This window comes from Puma concolor, chromosome E3, assembly GCF_028749965.1.
Source record: "Puma concolor isolate L17-30 chromosome E3, mPumCon1.1.hap2, whole genome shotgun sequence".
Lineage (NCBI taxonomy): Eukaryota > Metazoa > Chordata > Mammalia > Carnivora > Felidae > Puma > Puma concolor.
In genome coordinates this window covers 4,315,831-4,337,246 of record NC_141682.1, presented here as the reverse complement: position 1 = coordinate 4,337,246, position 21,416 = coordinate 4,315,831, and the positions used below count along the sequence as shown (strand labels likewise).

At 47.0% G+C, this 21,416-nt stretch overlaps 1 protein-coding gene across 1 annotated transcript in view; it reads right to left on the bottom strand.

The window, feature by feature from the left end:
* WIPI2 (WD repeat domain, phosphoinositide interacting 2) overlaps positions 1-21,416 on the bottom strand; it is a 38,950-nt gene that overhangs the window by 12,026 nt on the left and 5,508 nt on the right. The window contains exons 2-3 of the mRNA XM_086692242.1: positions 19,618-19,700; positions 1,169-1,338 (exon numbers count right to left, since the gene is read on the bottom strand). Coding sequence (XP_086548368.1) covers positions 1,169-1,338; positions 19,618-19,700 — 253 coding nt within the window. The remainder of the gene's footprint in view (positions 1-1,168; positions 1,339-19,617; positions 19,701-21,416) is intronic.

Below are 21,416 nucleotides of genomic sequence, written 5' to 3'. Positions count from 1 at the left end.
GAGTTGCTTAACTAAGTGAGCCACCCAGGTGCCATATCTATCGATCTATCTGGAGCAGGGGTGGGGGCGGAGGGCAGGGATAGAGACACAGAGGGAATTCCAAGCAGGCTTCGCCCTGTCAGTGCAGAGCCCCACACTGGGCTCGATCCCTTGAGATCAAGACTTGAGCAGAAACCAAGAGTTGGAGGCTTAACCGACCGAGCCACTCAGGTGCCCCAAAAGCCTAGGGGTTTTTAAAAGCATGAAAACTCACTCTGCGCTCTCATTATTTTGCAGGTGCAGTTCACACCCCGCTCTGAGGAGAATGACTGCTTGCAGCTGATGCGCCAAGGGACGATTCACACAAGGAAGACGGCCCGGCGCGCACAGTAGCTGGTGCGTGCACGTACACTTGTATGCTTTAGGTTCAAAAGTGTTCAAAAGGTCACGCCTTACAATCCTCCGCTCTGACCCACTTCCGCAGATCACAGCCCCCCTCCCAGCCTGAATCGCACCAGCGCGCCCCCAGCGCAACCACCCCACCCGGTCGGACGCTGCAGACCCCAGCGCGGCGACGTGCGCTCTGCACCCGGCAACGTCGACAGCTTTCCCTGCGAGGAATACGTGGTTGTCGCGGAAAAGCTGAAGGATCTTCAGGACGGTGCTGCGTTTTGTAGGGAAGCGAAAGCCATGAGGTGGTCTCACGAAATAAGCTCCGGTGCCAGCCACCAAGCGCATACTCTGGGCCAGATGTTTTTGGAAGTATGGGGAAGACAGTAAGTTTAAAAGAGAAAAAAGAAGAAAAAAGGAAAAAGACGCCCACAGATGTATTTTTTAAGTAGCATCTATGAAAGTGAAAGAAGGGACGAAAACCCTGATGCCACTCGACGGCCGAGTGCGCATTCAGGGGAGCGCTAGGCTTGTGTCTTGACGAGAGTAGAAGTTAACCCGGCGGAGCCCAAGAACGTGCGCGGGGACAGTGTGCTTGGAGCAGAACCGTCGAGGAGACGGGGCTGCATCGGGGAGGCGGCCCGGGGCGAGCAGGACCAGGGCCCGGGGCTGGGGCCCGGGAGCGCCAGCTCTCCCAGGCCCCGGGGGAGACCGGGTGGCGGCAGGGCCGGCTGGAAGCTGCGCGGGAGCGGCGGGGCGGGGACAGGGCGCCTGGCGTCCTGGGCATGGTGTCGCTCACCTGCCTGTTGAGTTTCACGGCCAGTATGGTGTTCGAGTAGCTGTAGTTGCAGATCTCGGTGCCTTTCTTGAAGTGGCAAACTTTCAGCTTCCTCGGGGCTTTGAGGCTAACGATGGCCACTAGGCTGCTGGAGAACAATCTTTCTACGATGCACACATCTTCAGTATCAGCTGAAAGTACAAAACACACACATGTACGTATTCGTCGCGACGGGCGATGTCTGCTCACACACGCGGATGCACGTCGAAGTGCACACGCACGACCAGTGGAGCACCGCGGGCTCACAACGGTGGTCGTGTGGCGATGGGACGGGACTGCGGGGACGGTCCCAGAACACAGCGGAGTGGGAAGATGAGCTCGGGGACAGACTACCCCCCGGGTCCACCCCCCTCCTCCCAGGAGGCCCTTCTCGCTCCTCTCTCACACCATCCTGCTCACTCCCGCCCCACAGCGGCTCACGGCCGGCTCCCCGGGCACACCCCGGACACACCCCAGAACGTGAGCTCCCATGAGGACAGAGGCTTCATGTCCCCGCTCGCAGCTGTGGTCCTGGAACTTCTCCATCAGTGCTTGACAGGCGATGGGCCCCGAATAACCGACCTCTAGAGGACTCGATCTTTCTAAGTCTCATCTCCTCACACGTAGGCTGGGGACCACGGCTCCTCCGTGGAACTGTCGGAGGGCAGGGGGCCTGCAGATACCGGTCCGCAGCCGGCGCTCTACACCGTTATCTGCCTGCGCCCACTTCAAGTGGGGATACCCCCCACCCACAAGGTGATGTTAAAAGTAAGCGCACACGTCCTGCACAGAAAGCAGCAGATGCAACGGACCCTCCATAGATACTACCTCACACCCACCCCATCTCCGCTAATGTCCACATGGACCCCAGTCTCTACTTCTGCGCTTGTTTTCTTAGTAAATCCCCGGGTCGGTTCAGATCTAGGAGCAAAGAGAATCCTAGACCGTAGAAAAATCACAGAAGCAGCAATCCCCACTATTTCCACGGGCGGCCTGTGTCTGTCGGGATGCGGCTGCGGTGGGTGCTTCGAGCTCGTACCCGTCCATCAAGCCAGCAGAGACCCGGGACCTACCTCTCTGGACGTGAGCGGGGCACACAGAACAGAGATAACCTGACAGGCATGGCCCGGGGGACCTGGAAGTCCTGACTATCTGAAGCCTCAGCGATGTTTCCACTGTAACTAAGATGCCCTTACGCGAAAATTCACACAGAACACAAAATACAAAGTTACCCAAAAGGACTCCTCTCCATTAGCTCTGACGCTGGATTTAAATGGTGTAACAAAGGCACACTTAAGTTTAGAAACCCAACTACTAGAAAAAATGAAAGAATAAGTTCCAAGGGCCCCTTTATGAAGACACACTATTTCCAGGAAAGCGCTTGGAATCAATCATTTCCATACGGATGCGACGGCCCAACGTGCTCAGCATGACCAGGCGCTAACAGACCTGGCGGCAGCCAGAGCCATGTGTGTGCAAAGTGACGTCGTACATGCCTGTGGGGGGAACTACAGGCTCTTATGACTTAGAATAGGCAGTGAAATCAAGTGCCCGATTCGCAGTCCCTTTTACCCAGAACATCACTTCTTTCCCACAGCAGCGGGCTAACCTTTATGCAAACAGAGCAGGGGTCCGTCCGCAGCTCGGAGAAGCTGCCGATCCCGTCCAGGACCCGACTCTCACCTGGCTGACCAAACTCAGACAAGACCCATCCGAAGCCAGAATGCTGATCGTGTGCAGCAAGAACTTCCTTCAGGGCCCAACACTTGAGTTCTCTGACCAGCCCCTTCCCTCTGGAAATTGGCGGGGACGCCGCGTTAGGACCACAAGCCTGCTTGGTGAGCAGACGGTCCGCTGGGCCAGGAGGAGCTGGGAGGGCGCCTGGCGCCACACTTGCTGTGCAAGGTGTTCCGGCCCGGGGGCCAAGGGTGCTCCCTCCATCACTGTCCAACGTCTCCCTCTCCAGGCTCCCCCCACCAGTTACCCTGCTCCTTCTTCGGGATTCAGGGACTGTCTGGGGCGCATCTAATTGCGTTCTCTACTTCTCCCTTTGGCGGTTATCACGTTACCACTGGCCATCTGGTGGTGTCCCCCGCCAGCTCGGGCAGTACCCCCAGGTCTGGCACCGCCCGGCACAAGTGCAGCCGGTTTTACATTTGTTGGATGATTGAAAATAGGCCTAGGATTAGATTTTGGGTTGTTTCTCAAACCTTTCAAAACACCACCAAACAAAACACAAAAATCTCTCGAATTGGGTCATATCTAAAAAATGGGCTAATCTTACCCGTGACATCTGCTTCAGTGGTGAAGTGGTCCACCCACAAGAGCTACCTCTAAGGGGCAAAACTCCTTGGTAATGTCCAAGCGCATTCACGCTAACCTAAGCACAGGGCGACTGCTCCCCCTCAGTACGTACCGGGGGTGGATGCCAGGGACCGGGAGAGGCAGGCCCCTCAGGAAAATCAGACTGTAGTCTCGATTCTGTTGTTTACTAGTTACAAGACCTGGTACCTATTTCTTCCACGATGAAGTTAAAAGCTGGAGCCTCAGCTTTATTAATCGTAGGACAGGGAAATAGTGAAGAGAAGTTGGCATACGCAATACCGACTTCTTATTAAACAAGTAAATATTGAGGCACCTGGGAGGCTCAGTCAGTTAAGCGTCCGACTCTAGATTTCAGCTCAGGTCATGATCCCAGGGTTGTGGGATCGAGCCCCGTGTCGGGCTCTCCGCTGAGCCTGGATGGAGCCTGCTTGGGATTCTCTCTCTCTCCCCCCCCCCGCCCCTCCCCTTGCTTGTGCACTCTTTCTCTTTAAGATGAAACAAACAAAAAAACCCCACAAAACTTACTATTAACTTACTATTATTCTGTGTTTGTAAATTTGCCTGGTTGCTCAAGTTTTTGCGTCACCACCCCCCCGCCAAGTGAATACTCGTGGTCCCTGCACAGCCATCCTAGACATGCACAGAGGGGCCAGAAAACGTGGACGTGACTGACCCAACACCCCCAGCGGAGGCTGGACGAGGGGACACACTGCCTTCTTGTTTTCAGCTCATTCTGTGAACCATCATCCTTCTCATGGTCCATGTTCTCGTATTTTGTGCTTTTAGTTGGTGATGTCACTGTTTAAAATGGTCCCCAACCACAGTGCTGGCTGGTGCTCCCAAGGGCAAGGAGACTGTGATTGCCTTCCGGAGAATCATGTTTGTCAGATAAGCTTTGTTTAGCACGAGTTACAGTGTTGTTTGTTGTGAGTTCACTGTTGACAAATCAACAATACGTATTAAGGTAAGATGCCTTTAAACAGAACCTCCCATAAAGCAAGATCGTGTGTTCATTAGCTGATGACAACATGGTGACCAGAGCTGCACGGGAGCCTAGCCCCGGGAGTGATTGCTGGGTATTCACGGCGTATTTCCAGAAAATGACCACAATGGGAACTGACGGTACTTCCCTTCGAAGAATGGATTTTCACTCCCGTCTGACACAACCTTACTGACTTCACCCATTCCACATGCACAATGAGATGCGGGCCACAAGCTGTCCAAGGCCCCGAGGACGGGGCAGGGAACAGGAGCAGGCAGCACCCCACGTGGCGCGGAGGCTGAGGAGAGGCAGGCCCGGGGCCCCGGGTGGCACGGAGACAGCCGAAAGTCAGGCAGAGGAAGAGAGCCAGTGAAGGAGACCAAGTGAGACAGTGGCAGCGGCTGTACGACCCAGGGGACGAGGCTGCAGGAAAGCGGCAGCAACGGCGGGCCGGCCGGCACTACCAGAGGCGGAGGTGAAATGAGAAGTAGTCACTCGCTCTGGGCCCAGGGATGTTATTTGGCGATCTTGACCGATTTTGATGGGGAAGTGGAGGCAGCAGGAAACGTGGAAGGGAGGGAGGAGGCGGAGGAGCGCAGGGAGGACAGTGGCTGCAGACTCACCCGCAGGGGCCTAGCGGTCAGGCCACGCCTCTGTTTTGAAATAAAGGAGCCATGGGATCTATTAACAGAGAGACCGAGGACGCAGTCAAGCCAGGATAAACGGAGGCAAGAACTACTTAAAACCTGGGAGGTGGGCCGTGACAGAAGAAAGGTCACACAAGACAGACCCAGAGCTAACACCACACTCAAAGGTCAAAAACCGAAAGCTTTTTCCTCCAAGTTCAGGAACGAGACAGCGATGTCCTTTCTCACCACTTTTCTTCAACAGGGCGTTGGAAGTCCCAGCCACGGCCACAGGAAAGAAGAAATAAAAGGAAGCAAGAATATCCAATGGAGGAAAAGAGCCTCTTCAATAAACGTGTTGGGAGAACCGGACGGCAACATGTGAAAGAATGAAACTGGACCAAGTCCTCACACCATACACAAAAATAAACTCGAAACAGATCAAAGATCGAAATGTGAGACCTGAAACCATAAAGCTCCTTAAAGAAAACACAAGCAGTGAGCTCTTCTGACCTCAACTTTGGCAACATGTTTCTACACGTGTCTCCTCAGGGAAGCAAGACAAAAGCACAAATAAACTACTGGAACTGCACCGAAATAAAAAGCTTCTGCACGGCAAAGGACATCATCAACAATATGAAACGGCAACCTACTGAATGGGGGAAGATATTGGCAAATGAGATACCCGATAACAAGTTAATGTCCAAGATATGTATAAATAAAAAAACTCAGCTAAACACCAAAAAACCCCAATAATCTGATTTTTAAATGGGCAAAGGACCTGAATAAACATATTTCCAAAGAAGGCAGACAGATGGCCAACAGACACATGAAAAGATGCTCGACATCACTCATCATCAGGGCAATCCAAATTAAAACCACAAGGAGATATCCTCTCACACGAGTCAGAATGGCTAGTACCAAAAAGAAATAACAAATGTTGGCCAGGCTGCGGAGGAAAGGGAACCCTGGGGCACTGGTGGTGGGAGTGGAAACTGGTACAGCCATTTGGAAAACAGTAAGGAGGCTCCTCACAAAATTAAAAATGGAAATACCACCCGATCTAGGAATCCCACTACTGGCTATTTACCCAAAGAAAATGAAGACACTACTTTGAAAAGATGCACGCATCCCTAGGCTTACTGCAGCACTGTTTACAAAAGCCAAGACATGGAAGCAATCCAAGCGTCCGTTGATGAATGAATGGATGGATGAAGAAGATGTGTACACACACACACACACACACACACACACACACACACACACACACAGAGGAATATTATTCAGCCGTGAAAAAAAGTATGAGATCTTGCCATTTGCAACAACATGGATGCACCTAGAAAGTTTTGTCCTAAATGAACTAAAGACAGAGAAATATGAATACCACGGGGTTCCAGTTCCTATGTGGAATCTAAAAGAAACACACACAGAAACAGACTCCTAAATACAGAGAACAAAGTGGTGGCCGACAAAGGGGAGAGAGGTGGGAGGATGGGCAAAGGTGGGTGGAGGGGAGTAGGAGGCACCGGCTACTAGTTGTGGAGTAAGTCACGAGGATGGAAGGAACAGCACGGCGAACGTAGTCCGTGGTGCTGCCGCAGCACCGTATGGTGACAGATGGCAGCCACACTTGCGGTGAGCACAGCACCATGCAGAGGTGCTGAATCCCTAGGTTTTACGCCTGCAACGAACGTAATGTTGTGTCAACTATACTTCAACTGGAAAAAAAAAGGTAGGTCAGGAGATAGACAAAGATACGCAGGTATAAATCATTGCCATGCTAGCAGCATTTCCCAGTTTGGAGAGAAAAGTCTGTCCTGGTTGTCCAGGAGACTGCCTACTGACACAACCTCCCTGGGATCTGTTAAGAGCTCCACTGGCCTTGTGCAGAGCAACGGTACTCATGGGATTCTCACACAAGGGGTCCTCATGCCTCTCCATGTGAGCAAGTGTTTTCTGAAGGCCTTAGGAAAAGGGGAAGGGAAGACACATCCAAACTGGAAAGGAAGAAGTAAAATTGTCACTCCTTGCAGATGACATGATACTGTGAATGGAAAAACCTGAAGACTCCACCAAACCACTATTGGAACTTACAAGCGAACTCCGGAGTCACAGGAGACAAAATGAACATACGGAAATCAGTTATGTTTTTATACACTAATAATGAGCTATCAGAAAAAGAAATTAAGAAAACAATCCCGTTTACGACTGCATCAAAGACTATCAAAATACCTAGGATTTTTTTTTTTTTTTTTTTTTTTTACACAGAGAGGGAGAGAGCATGAGCAGGGAAGGGGGCAGAGGGAGAGAGAGAGAGAATATTAAGCTGAGTGTGGAGCCTGACGCAGGGCTCGATCCCACGACCCCTGGGATTGTGAATTAACTAGGAATAAATTTATCCAACATGGTGAAAGAACTGTACTCTGAAAACTGCAATGATGAGAGAAATTGGAGAAGACACAAATAAGTGGAAAGATATTCCATGTTCACAGATTGGAAGAATTAATATTGTTAAAAGGTCCATACTATCTAATGCAATCGAGAGTGTCAACATAATCCCTATCAAAGTATCAATGGCATTTTTCACAAAACTAAAGAATCCTAAAATTTGAACAGAACCACAAAAGATTCTGCATGGCCAAAGCAATCTTCAGAAAGGACAAGTAGGCTGGAATTATGCTCTCTGATTTTGAACTACACTACAAGACCACAGGAAAACAGTATGACACTGGCACGAAAACAGACACACAGATCAAGAGAACAGACCCTGAGAAAAATCTCCTGCATGTACGGTCAACCGATCTATGACAAAGGAGGCAAGATATACAGTGGGGAAATGACAAGTCTCTCCAATAAACGGTGCTGGGAAAACTGGACAGATACATGCGAAAGAATGAAACTGGATCACTTTCTCACACCATACAGGAAAGAATTAAAAATGGATTAAAGAATGTAACAGTGGAAACCATGAAACTCCTAGAAGACACCGCAGGCAGCAAACACGCTGACATAGGTTTCAGCAACATTTTCCCGGACCAGTCTCCTCATGCGAGGGAAACAAAAGCCAAAATAAACACACGGGATTATAGCACACTAAAATGCTTTTGCACAGCAGATGAAATCATTGACAAAATGAAAATGCTACTTACTAAATGGGAGAAGACATGTGTAAATCATGTATCAGGTAACGGGTCAATATCCAAAGTCTATTTAAAAAACTTACGTAACAACACCAAAAAACCAAATACCCCAATTAAAAAATGGGTAGAAGACTAGAACAGACATTTTTCCAAAGACATACAGATGGCCCACAGGCACACGAAGATGCTCAGCATTACTAATCAGTAGGGAAATCCAAATCAAAACACAGGGAGGTATCTGTCAGATTTACTATTAACAAAAACACAAAAAATAACAAAGCGTTGGCAAAGATGTGGAAAAAAGAGAACCTTCGTACACTGTTGGTGGGAATGTAAATCAGAGCAGCCACTCTGGAAAGTATGGTGGTTCTGCAAAAGATTAAAACAGGACTACCGTATGACCCAGCAATTCCAAGTGTGGATATTTATCTTAAAACAAACAAACACACAAAAACAACGAAAAACACCAATCCACACAGATATATGCATTCCTATGTTCACTGCAGCACTGTTTGCAATAGCGAAGATCTGAAAGCAGCCTAAGTGTCCATCAATGGATGAAGGCATAAAGATGTGCATACACACACCGACAGGGGAGTATTAGCTACAAAAACAAATGAAATCTTACCATCTGTGACATGAACGGACCTAGAGAATATCAGGCTAAATGAAATAGGTCAGAGAAAGACAAATACCGCATGATCTCACTTGTATGTAGAATTAAAAAACAAAAACAAAAAACAGAACAAACAAAACAGAAACAGACTCACAGATACAGGAAACAAATTGATAGTTACCAGAGGGGGAAGGAGTGGGTGGGCAAAATAGGTGAAGGGGATTAAGAGGTACAAACTTCCAGTTACAAAATAAATAAGTCATGGGGACGTGACGTACAGCACAGGGAATACGGTCGGTAATACCGTAATAACTCTGCACGGTGACAGATGGCAAATGGACTTACCGTGGGGATCATTTCATAATGTATACAAATGCTGCCCCCCTATGATGTGCAGCTGAAGGTAATACGATATCGTACGTCAATTATACTTAAAAAAAAAACTGGCAGGGGCGCAAGGGTGGCTCAGTTGAGCATCTGACTTGGGCTCTGTCCCCACTCTGTCAGCGCAGAGCTCGTGTCAGATCCTCTGTTCCCCCCCCACCCTCTCTGCACCTCCCCCACTCACATTCTCTCTCTCTCTCACAAATAAAGAAAACACGAAATAAACTTGGAAGGTGGTGAGATCCACGAAGAGGGCTGGTTTTAACAAGACGGGAATCCCTGCTTTGCCATCTGAACAGGCGGGAGATGGGAAGATGGGAGGGTTGCAGGTAGACAGACCATCAGCTGAAGGTCAGATGAGGGAAGTCCGTGCTCAAAGTACCGGTTTATCTTTGAAGCGTGAGCAGTGGTTAGGAGCTTTGAGGGCCATAGTGGTGGGAGGTTTAAGGAGTGAAAACAGCCAGAAACAACCATCTCAGAGACCAAGCAAATACAGTTATTAGAAAAATGCAGGACCCTCAGTCTCCACCTGAGGCTGTGATAATAAATGCAAGTTCAACTAGTCAGAGGAAAAGTACATCAATTCAATAGATGCAGGAAAAGCGTGACAAAATTCAATGCTTATTCATGGTAAAAACTTAGAAACTTGAGACAAGGAAGAAACTTTTTCAATCAATAAAGGACATTTATGAAAAATCTACAGCCATACTTAATGGTGAAAATACTGAATTCTTCCTTTTAAACCTGGAAACATGGCAAGAATGCCAATTCTCCTCACTTTGTACTAGAGATTTTACACATTGCAATAAGGCAAGAAAATGAAGGGGGAAAAAAAGGCAAAAGGACCAGAAAGATGTCAAACTATTTCTATTGCAATTGTAAGGCATCTACAAAGCAACTATTAGAACTAATGAGTAAATTCAGCAAAGTCACAGGATACAAGGTTAAAATACAAAAGTCAACTGTATTTTTACAGACTAGCAGCAAACAAATGAAAAAATGAAAAAAATCCATTTACAACATTGTCAAAACCCAAAATATGAGTAATAAATTTTAAAAAGATACATGACCTCCATGCTAAAACCCACAGAACATCACTAAGAGAAAAGATAAAGAAAATGAAGAAAATTAAAAATAAATGAAGATCTATATAAATGGAGAGCTACACCATGTTTATGGATTGGAATACTCAGTATTATTAAGATACCAATTATCCTCAAATTGACCTCTAGGTCCAATGCAGTCCCAAGCATGATCCCAGGTGACTTTTTTGTAGACAATGACCAACTGACTTTAAACCAGAAAGGCAAACTATCTAGAATATGCAAGGCTACCTTGAAAAAGAACAAAGTTGAAGGCTTACACTGTGGTACTTCAAAATTTTGCATATAAAGTTATAGTAAACCAAGCAACGTTACTGATACAAAGACTCACAAACAGATCAATGGGAGAGAATAAAGAGGAGAAAATAGATCCACACTTACAGGGTTGTTTTTAGGCACCAAAACAATCCAATGAGGGAAGAAAAATCTTTTTGACAAATGGTGGAAGCTACAGGAATCCATCAACGGGGTAAAAAAAAAAAAAAAAAAGGAGCCTTGACTCACACCACACACCAAAAGTAATGACATGGACCATGGAACTAAACATAAAAGCTGAAACTATAAAGCTTTCACAGAAAATGTGGAAAATATGGAAAAACATCTTCATGACCTGATGGTAGCCAAAATTTGTTCAGAAAGGACAGAGAAAAAATCATAAATTAAAAAGAGGGTAAATCAGATCTTACCAAAATTCAGAATATTTGCTCAAAAGATAAGACAAGCCATAGACAGAGAAAAAAAAAATTCATAAAACGTGACAAAAAATATCCAGAAATTTAAGAACTCTGACAACACAATAATGAAAAGACAAACAATGCAATTGAAAAGGGACAAAATATCTGAACACACATTTCACAAGAGATAAGCAAATGCCCAGAGTACCAGTTTGCCTCAGTCAGGTAAGCGTCTGACTCTTGATTTTGGCTCAGGTCATGATCTCACGGCTTCGTGAGTTCGAGCCCCGTGTCAGGCTCTGCACAGGCAGCGTGGAGCCTACTAGGGATTCTCTCTCCCTCTCTTTCTCTGCCCCTTCCCCACTTGCACAGTCTCTGTCTCTCTCAAACAATAAAGAAAAACAAACTTAAAAAAAAAAGATGCAAATGGCCAACAAGGGCATGCAAGCGCCCAACGTGATGAATTATCGGGAAAATTCAGATCAAAACCACAATGAGATCTCACATCACATCAGCATGGCTAAAGTGAAAAAAGACTAGTTAACACCAAATGGTGGTGAGGACGCAGAGCCACCAGACTCTCACACAGCACTGCGGGGGGCGGGGGGGGGGGGCAGCGGATACAAAATGGGACAGCCTCGTAGGAGAATCTGGTGGTTTCTCATAAAACAAAACACTCTTTCCATCCCTAGATATTTAGTTAAGATAAATGAAAACGTACGTTCACAAAAGGATTTGTACAACAATGTCAGTAACGATTATATTCGTAATTAAAAACTGGGGAAATTGTGGATGTTCGTCAATAAAACAATGGACAAATTCACATATTTATATACTGGGCAACAGAGATGCGTTAACAGTATGGATAAACCCCAGGAACATGACGCCGAGTATAAGAAACCTTAGCGAAAGCACGTGCTGCGTTCCCACAATGTCTGTTCTATTACAGGCAAGTCTAATGTATAGCAAAAAACCCCAGAACACTGCTCGCCTCTCAGAGGGTGAAAGGGAGTTGGAATGGATCGGAGGGAGGAAGCAGAGTAAGAGGGAACTTTCTGGAGTGATGGTAAACCTTGATCGGAGATGTCTGATTTGTCAAAACACAGAATGTTTACTTTAGATTTATACATTCCACTGTATGTAAATATTATCTCAGAATAAAAGAACAAAAACAGTGAACTCTAGTTAGTAACATCCATGCTTAAGTATTTAAGCAAGTACATACTGATGCCTGAAACGTGCCTTGAAATGCACACAGGTAAGGTGGATCGAGGGCTAGATGCGTGACAGCATGAACACAGTACAGTGTTAACAACAGACTCTCAAGCGGTGTATGTACACGTGCAGCTGTAAAATACTTTCAACTTGTCTGTGTTTGAAAATTTCCATTAACAAATGGTGGGAAGCAGACATGGTATGTTGTGCGTTCGCCTAAATGCAAGAGCAGGAAAGTGTGCGGCTAGTGCGCTGGGGTGTTTGCTTATTTCTTCCATCAACTACAAGCTTGGAACTTTTTGGGAATTTTAAGAAAAAAATGCAGGTATGATTTTAGAATTTTTTTGGTGGTGGGAGGCCATAAAGCTATTTTAAAGAAGAACAATTTTAGGTTCACTTATTTATTTTTGAGAGGGGTAGGGATGAGCAGAGAGGGAGACAGAGAATCCCAAGCAGGCTCCATGCTCTCAGCCCAGAGCCGGACACGGGGCTTGAACTCATGAACTGCAAGATCGTGACCGGAGCTGAAGCTGGATGTTAAACGGACTGAACCACCCAGGTGCCCCAGTACTATCTTTTTTAAGGACAACTTGGCAATATCTACTCACTTAAAAATGTTCTTCTGTTGAGTCTATCTTCTCGACTCCAGGAATTTACCTTATACCCTAACTCACAAGTGCGACAAAGATGCTCACTCAGCAATTCCACTCCTACAGGTAACCATCTACTCAAGAGAAATGAAAACCTATGTCCACACAACAACCTGCACACCAATGAACGCAACAGCACTATTTACAACAGACAAAAGTAGGAGGGACCCAAGTGTCCACCCACAAAACACGGCGGAACCACGTAAGGGAATACTATCGAGCAATAAAAAGAAATGAAGTGTTGGCACGCTCTCCCGCACGGATGAACTCTGCAAACGTTCTGAGTGAAAGAAGCCAGTGGCATCTGATTCCACTTATCTGAACTGTCCAGAGCTGCCGACGTGCAGAGGCAGAGAGTAGATTAGCGCTTGCCGAGGGCTGAGGCGGGTGGAGGGAAATGGGAAGTGACTGCTAATGGACTCAGGGTTTCTTTTGGGGATAAAAATGCTTTAAAATTAGATTATGGCAGGTTGTCCACCTTAGCAAATATACGAAAATCCACTGACTTGTACACTTTAAACCAGTGATTTGTACGGCATAGAAATTACATCTCAAAAAAGCTGTTAAGCCACACAGACTATTGGCGAATTGGCATCCTAAGATGTTAAGAGCCGATGTAAGAAGCGTAGGGCATCAGGGACGGAGGGTGGACACTAGTTGTCAGGCGGAGCCTCTGAGGAGGGGGGTCTTCTGGGAGACCCCGGTGCCCTGAATCCTGCCACGCTCACGCGGGCCTCGAGGTCTCTCAAACCACCAGCTCACATACGAACTACTGGGTTTTCTGGGGGAAACCGCTGCAACTCATCGGACTACCAAAGGAGCCAGGAACTAGGAAACGACCGAGGCCCCGCGTGCAGGGCTGACGCACCAGGTCACCCCGCAGCTAACGCGTGTCTGGCACCACAGAGGAAGCGGCAACACCCCGAAAGGATTCGCTTCAGGGTCAGAGTTCCTTTACGTCCGTGGCACCGAGGGCCTGCCTCTTGTTGGGAACGCAGCCACCAGTCTTCACGGACTATCGGGTGGTTTGGGTCTGTTAATTTTCTACCGTGCGGTTTCAAGAAGCTCTTTGCCATTTTCACATGACACCACACTCCCTAGAGCACGTTTCAACGCGGAAAGATGCTCAGAGCGCACGTGCCCAGCACGGTCACCTCCCGGCAACTCAAGTCCACACAGCTCGGCCCTCCACGAAACCAGGGTGCACATGTGTAGGGCCGGTTACAGGGCGCTGCAACTGAATGAACAGCAAGAGAAACAAGGCCAGACGAGGCTGAACATTTGTAATTATTGGAGGTGGCCTGTTAAGGAGACAATGGCACCGATGAGCACTCGAGCCACCACTAAGAAAGTGTGAACTCGATGACCTCAAGGGTCACGGAAAGCTTTGCTCTCAAGGACCATTCTAGGTGGCCTTGGCCACAGTTTTTGACAAACATTCTTCCTAGAGATACCCTGTACAAAATTTAAGAAACAAATTCCTTGATTTAAATTTTTTCTTAATGTTTATTTTTTTTAATGTTTGTTTATTTTTTAGAGGGACAGACACAGAATATGAGTGGGGGTGGGACAGAAAGAGAGGGAGACACAGAATCTGAAGCAGGCTCCAGGCTCCGAGCCGTCAGCACAGATCCTGACACGGGACTCGAACTCACGAACCGTGAGATCATGACCTGAGCCAAAGTCAAACGCTTAATCGACAGAGCCATACAGGTGCCCCTTTTTCTTAATGTTTATTTTATTTTTTGAGACACAGAGTGTGAGCAGGGGAGGGGCAGAGAGGGAGGGAGACACAGAACTTGAAGCAGGCTCCAGGCGCTGAGCTGTCAGCACAGAGCCCAACGTGGGGCTCGAACCCACAAACCATGAGATCACGACCTGAGCTGAAATGAGATGCTTAACTGACCGAGCCACCCAGGCGCCCCTAGAATTACTTGATGTGAAAAAGAACGCTAGGGACATCCGATTCTTGACTTCCGTTCTGGTCATGATCCCAGGGTCATGGGATCGACACCCTGTCGGGCTCCATGTGGGGCATGGAGTCTGCTTAAGATTCTCTCTCTCCATCTGCCCCTTCCCCTGCTGGTGAGCTACCCACCCCCCTGCCCCCCAAAGAATGCTGTTTGCTTCTGCTGGCACTACTTAGAACTGGCAATGAGAACACCTCTAAAGCACTAAGAAGCGAAGAAGAAACCATGAAACAAGTGACATAACACACTTGTAAACGAGGCGTGTCTGCCGGATGCCTGCAGCTCTCAAGAGAGGCAAGAGCCCAAACCTCATCACGGCAGATTTACGCAGAGAGGCTACTGGACCTCTCCCCTTAAGATCCAAAACTATACAGCCCACTGAAATTGACACTCGAACCAGCTGTGTGTCTAATCAGAACGATCTCAAAAAGCACCGTTTCTCGACCCGTAGGACGCAGATGATGCCTGTCCGGTCAAGAAGGGTTGGTCTCCCGAGGAGACGCGCTCTAGGTCTGTGGAGGCGCTGCAGATGTCGAAGCAGGCACTGGTCACTTTCGCTGCTTATGTTCGATTTCACAACCGAGTGCCTCCTGACGCATAAAAGTTTTCCTAGCTCAGAAACTTAAAAATGCAAACACGCACAATATAGAATGTAAAAGAGCCAACTTTTCCTCCCAACCTAAGTGATATTTTACAAATAACGACCACACACCCTTCACAGGGAAGGGAGACCATACATGTGCACATTATGCATCTTCACACACACAAAGGACAGAGAGAAAGAGAATGACAAAACAAACAGGCAGGCACAGACAGCGGGCAAGGCGTACACGGGAGCTCTTGCAACTCCAGAAATTACAATAGTACGATAGGAAGAAATCTTCCACTGATTCTGGGCAAAAGGTTTTCTGTTGCTGTTGTTTGAACAAACAACAGAGAAACAAGCAGTTGTCCATCTTGCTCTTCCCAAGACCAGTTCTGGCTCATTTTTTCTGTAACAGCAACAGCGACCGAGAGCAAAGATCTGAGTTTGTAATGCATGCTTGAGATTATGAGGGAAAGGCCAACGCTGGGCCTGCAGCAAACAGCGAGGCCAGGCATCAAGTATGTTCTTTGCTCTGGGTCTATTTGTGGAAAAACTCCAGAGAACAATCTCGGTTCAGCAGTTAACCTGTTTTTGAAGGGACGTTCTTTTATCTACTCCATAAAAGTGTATGTGAGAGGGGAAAGGCGCAGAAGGCTCCAGGAGCAAAAGAATTCAATCACTTCCAGTTTAAAGTATTAACCCTCGAAAAATTCTTTGTCCATTTCATCATCTATTTCTAAGGGTCCAAGTTCACTAAGGACAAAGGAGCCTATGTTCCACCTCACGGTGTTGGTCAGTAAATACCCACTCTTTGCACAGTATTATCAAGACATCACGTTTTGGTTTTGTTCCACCAAAAACCTTTAAAAAACAAGACACCAAAAAATCAGTAAATAAACTTCAAGGAATCAGGTGAGTCATTAAACTGATTCAATTTGAGAAGTAAAGACCAGGTTTTGGTCTTCTTACCCCCTTTCTAAGCACTGGGTTCCAAATGGCGGCGTGGTGGGGGGTGGATTCTGTGGATTTCAAAGCAGATGACCCTACTCGTTACAGCAACCAGGTCACAGCACAACTCGGGCTCCCCTGGGACGGTGTTAGTAAAGGTTTCAGTCATTCACAAAGGCCCAATGGAATCCAGAGACCGGCGACCCTTCTTTGAAGAAGCCCTCTCGGGAACAATCCTGCGTGGGGCCACGGGGAAGTGGGGAGATGGCCAGACTGGAGATCTGCACAACTCCTGGCCCCACTCGAGATAAGCAAGCACACTAGCTCACAGCTATCTTATCACCCACATCACATCTTCTGGCTCCATACTAGAAAGAAAAGCTTTCTGGAAGGAAGATTTAGTGAACATCAGCAGGCCAAGTCTGAGGACAGAGGAGGAGCAAAATCTAAGGCAGCCCACAGGAAGCGTGGAGTCAGGGCCGCTGATTACGTCCCTAGGAAGGGCCTGGCTGCTGGCCTTTGGGCAGCAACAAACAGCGGACTTGCAGGGGGTGGGACTTGCGGGGGGGGACACACCTGCCCGATGGAGGCGAGGGGGCACCCGAAGGCTTACCTGCCTGCCGGGAGGAGGCCGAAGCCTGGGAGGGGCCAGGGAAGCCTCTGACCTCCCGGGGGACCACGAGAACTTCCTATTGCAAGCAACTGGCAGAAGAAACGAGATCGTCCCCCCAACATTTTCATCTTAAGTTAGCAGGGGTGGGGATGCAGGGGGTGGTATCTGGGTCTGTGCCGGCTGCCACGTGCCTAGCAGAACGCTGGACACAATGTATTTACTCGTTCTTGGTCTTCCTCCATTTAAGTGCAAGCGGCAGGAGAGCAGGGGCTGCTAGCGCATCGCCACGGGCGGGGCAGGCTGGCACAGAGCAGGCCCTCTGCAAGCGCCCCCGGAGTGGACGGACCCAAGGGTGAAGGACACGCCTAACCCGTTACTCGGTGAACCGCCCTCCTTCAGAGATCTGGAAGGTGAAGCGGAATTCCAAAGTGGAACGCTCACTCCGGAGGGAGCAAAGCGGACGACACGGGGCCAGTCACTCGGAACGGAGGTGCCGACGCCGTTCGGAGGGAGGAGACCCCGCTCCCCACACTGTCTGCTCACTCAGGTACGTGAAACGGCACATGTTAAATCTTTCCCCGAATCCAAACCCAGTGTGACTCATTACAAGCATGCCGTGAGTACGGAAGCCCTAATTCTCCCACAAAGATTCTTAACTGAGGTCAGGCCACAGGCAGCCTTCAGGGCTGCTCGTTACATACAAAGAAAATATTTACAAACCACGTATCTGACAAAGGACTAGTACACGGAAATTTAAAGAACTCTGAAAACCTTACATTAAAAAACTCCAAATCTGCCTATTAGAACACAGGCAAAAACACGGACGTGTCACTAAAGAGAACATACACGTGGCAAATAAGCCCACGAAAAGATGCTCATCATCAGCCACTGAGGAAATGCAAATCAGAACCACAATGAGACAACACTGTTCATATCGACCAAGGTGGTACAATGAAAAACAGCAGTAACACCCACCGCCAGCAAAGATACAGAGGAACCAGATTCCTCAGACATCACTGGTGGGAATGTAAAATGGTACAGCCGCCTGGAAAATACTTTGGCAGTTTCTTTAAAAAAAAAAGGGGGGGGGGGTCCTACCATATGACCCGACAATTGTATTCTTAGACATTTATCCCAGGGAGGTAACAACTTATGTTCACACAATCTCTATACATGACTGTTCACAGCAGCTTTATCTGTAATAATAGTCACAAACTGGAATCAGCCCAGATGCCCTTTAACAGGTAACTGACGATACACTATGGTCCATCCACACCCCAGAATATTTCTCAGTAATAAAAACGAACTACTGACACATCCAACCGTTCAGATGAATTTCCAAGGAATGATGCTGAGTAAAAACAAAACAAAACAAAACAAAAAAACAAAACAAAACCCAGTCCCAAAAGGTTACATATTTCCATTTCCGTGTCATTTTTGAAATGACAACATTTTGGAGAGGATAGATTAATGGCTACTAGGGATTAGGGCTGGGAGGTAGAGACAGGTGTGGTTATAAAAGGGCAGCGGGAAGGACCCTGTGTTGTTAGAACCAACCAGCATCTTGGCCGTGTGTGGGGGAAACAGGAATCTGCAAGGGCGTTAAGACCATACAGAACTTAGGAAACACAAACGCATACAGGTAAAACTGGGGAAACCTGATCAGGAGCAATCAACTTTGCTATCCTGGTTGTGGTATTACACTGTGGTTTCACAAAATGTTACCATTGGGGGAAACCGGGAGAAGGGTATATGGGGTCTGTATTATTTCTTACAACTGCGTGTGTATCTACAATCACCTCAATTTAAAGTTATGTTTTTAAAAACAAAAATAAAGAGCAAAACATTACAAGCTCACTTATATAAAACAAAACCACACACAAACACAAAAGTATATCTTTATGTGTGTAACTACATACATGCACAGAAAACAAGTTATGTATGCAGGAAAAGCCCAAAGCTTTCTAGCAAATTCTCTCTGGGGAGGAGGACTCTATGCTTACCGTTTACTCAGCAAGTCCTACTGCACGCGCACACACACACACACACACACACACACACAAGAAAACCAAAGAAACTGAGATCCAAGATGAACTAATCTATCTGAAGTCACAAATAAGTGACTGAACAAGAAGTCAAAGCTCATATGACCCTTCTACAAGTCCATATTGCCTCTGACATGCAGGCCGCTCGAATGCCATAAGATGTCAAATAAATCATTCCTATGGGGGCTGTGAAGTTTTCAGTTTTCTGGAAGTGGTTTATAACAGAAAGATAAATGGTTTCACTGGCATTTAAAATGGGGAGAAATTACAGAACACTACACACAGCATGATATCGTGTATTGAAAGACAACCCATAAAACAAGCGTCTCCGCAGTACATTTATAAACACGCAAACACGCACACCTTGGAGAACGCGTACCACCCGTTCACAGCTGTCATCCCAGGAAGCCCAAGGTCAAGGAAGAGTACTGGTCAAGGGGTGTCTGGACTTTAATCACAGTGTTAGAGTTTGAGAATGCATTCCAATTCAAGTATACTTTGTCTATTTTTTTGTTTTGTTTTTAAGAAGGGGGAAAAATAAAGCAAACACTTACTGCATTCATAGATCTGTTCCAGCTTATCCACAGAAGAAAGGGAGAAAAATTTATAACCGGACTTACTACCAACAGCTAGGGACCTGCAAAAAAGCCAAATCAGAAATAAGAGCTGATACGTGTAGACAATGATAATGCAAAAACAAGCTCCATGTTACCAACTAGTAACCATCACCTCTACTGAAAATTAGCACGAGTAATTTCACACAGTTTGTAGTGGGTGAGTGCTGGCTGAGCAGAAAAGAGGCAAGGGGCAGAGCCAGGTGCCCCAGCTCGCAGCCAGGAAAAGGTGAAGGTCAATAAAATACAGACCTTATTCTTACTGAAAACCTACAAAACCTTAAAGATTACTTTGACAAATAAATGGAAATAATCAGCCCTTAATTAACGATCCCCTCAAAACAAAGTGGGGCTCCTCAGGTGATCTGCTCTATGTGTGAGTCCAAAAGCGAAGAAGGCGGACGCTCCGAATTTTAAACAAAGACATTTACGATGGTGGACGATGACATCCTTCTGCCTCGGCAGGGCCACGGCAAGCGCAGCTCAATCACCTATGTGAAACTATAGCTGAGCAGTGGGGTGGAAATAAAACAGACGGAAAAGATAAAATCACTCACACCCGACGCCAAAGCCACGGCTTTCGCCAGGAGGCCTGAAGGGAGCTCACGGGCTCCCCAGCTGCCACCCCCGACCCTGTACGGGTGCAGTGGGCCACTGAGTGAAGCAGTTCCCCACCGGAAGATTACTACTCTCCAGAAAGTGACTGACCGCGGGGGGGCTGGGGGGAAGAAAAGGAAGTCCAGCTCTGAGAAACAGAGGACGAGCCAATCAAGCAGGATGCGTGGGGCGTATGAGGAAGCAGCGACTGGATGGTTCTGAATCTAGTGTCTGGAAAAATGTGCAGACAAGTGGAGGCAGAAGACAAACCAGAAGACTAGAAAGACTGAACACCGACGTTTCCTAGCGGGAGTATCTGCACACCAAGACAAAACTTAGGGCTACTTCAACGGCTATTTCATCTATTAAAAACTCGAGATTTCCAACCCTTCTCTTGCCCATAGGTAGAAGAAATGTATTCCGAGAATGGAGCTACTGCAAACACTATGAAATTTTTAAGTTGTAATTGGTTCATCTTAGAAGTATAAACAAAAGCAAAACTCTTTGGGGCACCTGGGTGGCTCAGCCGGTTAAGCGTCTGACTTGATTCCGGCTCAGGTCGTGATCTCATGGTTCGTGAGATGGAGTCCTGTGTTGGGCTCGGCGCTGAGAGCGTGAAGCCTGCTTGGGAATCTCTCCCCCCGACCCCAAAATATGTAACTAAACTAAAAAAAAAAGCAAAACTCTTTCTACCTTTTTTTTTTTGCAAAAATACTTCACTGTTTTGAATTAATTGTGTCAATGAGGTAATTAGATATTTTTACCTGTAAATAATTTGAAAAGCAATAAAGAAGCCAACAAAAACATAAATATCCAGGAGAACTAAAAATAAGACAAAAATCTCAGCAGTCTATAACTTTTGGGAAATGTTTTCCAGATAACTAATGGTTGCTATTTTAAGCACCGATAGATTCTTTCTATTTTTGCTTAAAAAATGAAAAAGGTGTTCTTGTATATGCTTTCCTGTATGCCTATCACAAGGGGGTGGGAGATTCTTAACATTTTCCTGGAGTCCTATGGGAGTGATCATTAAACCTACTGTACTATTACAATACGGTGACCCTCTCAGACCCTACCAAGGAGATGAGGGTTTTGTGTGTGTGACCACAAATGGTCAGACTGTAGTGTTGAGCTGCTAAAAA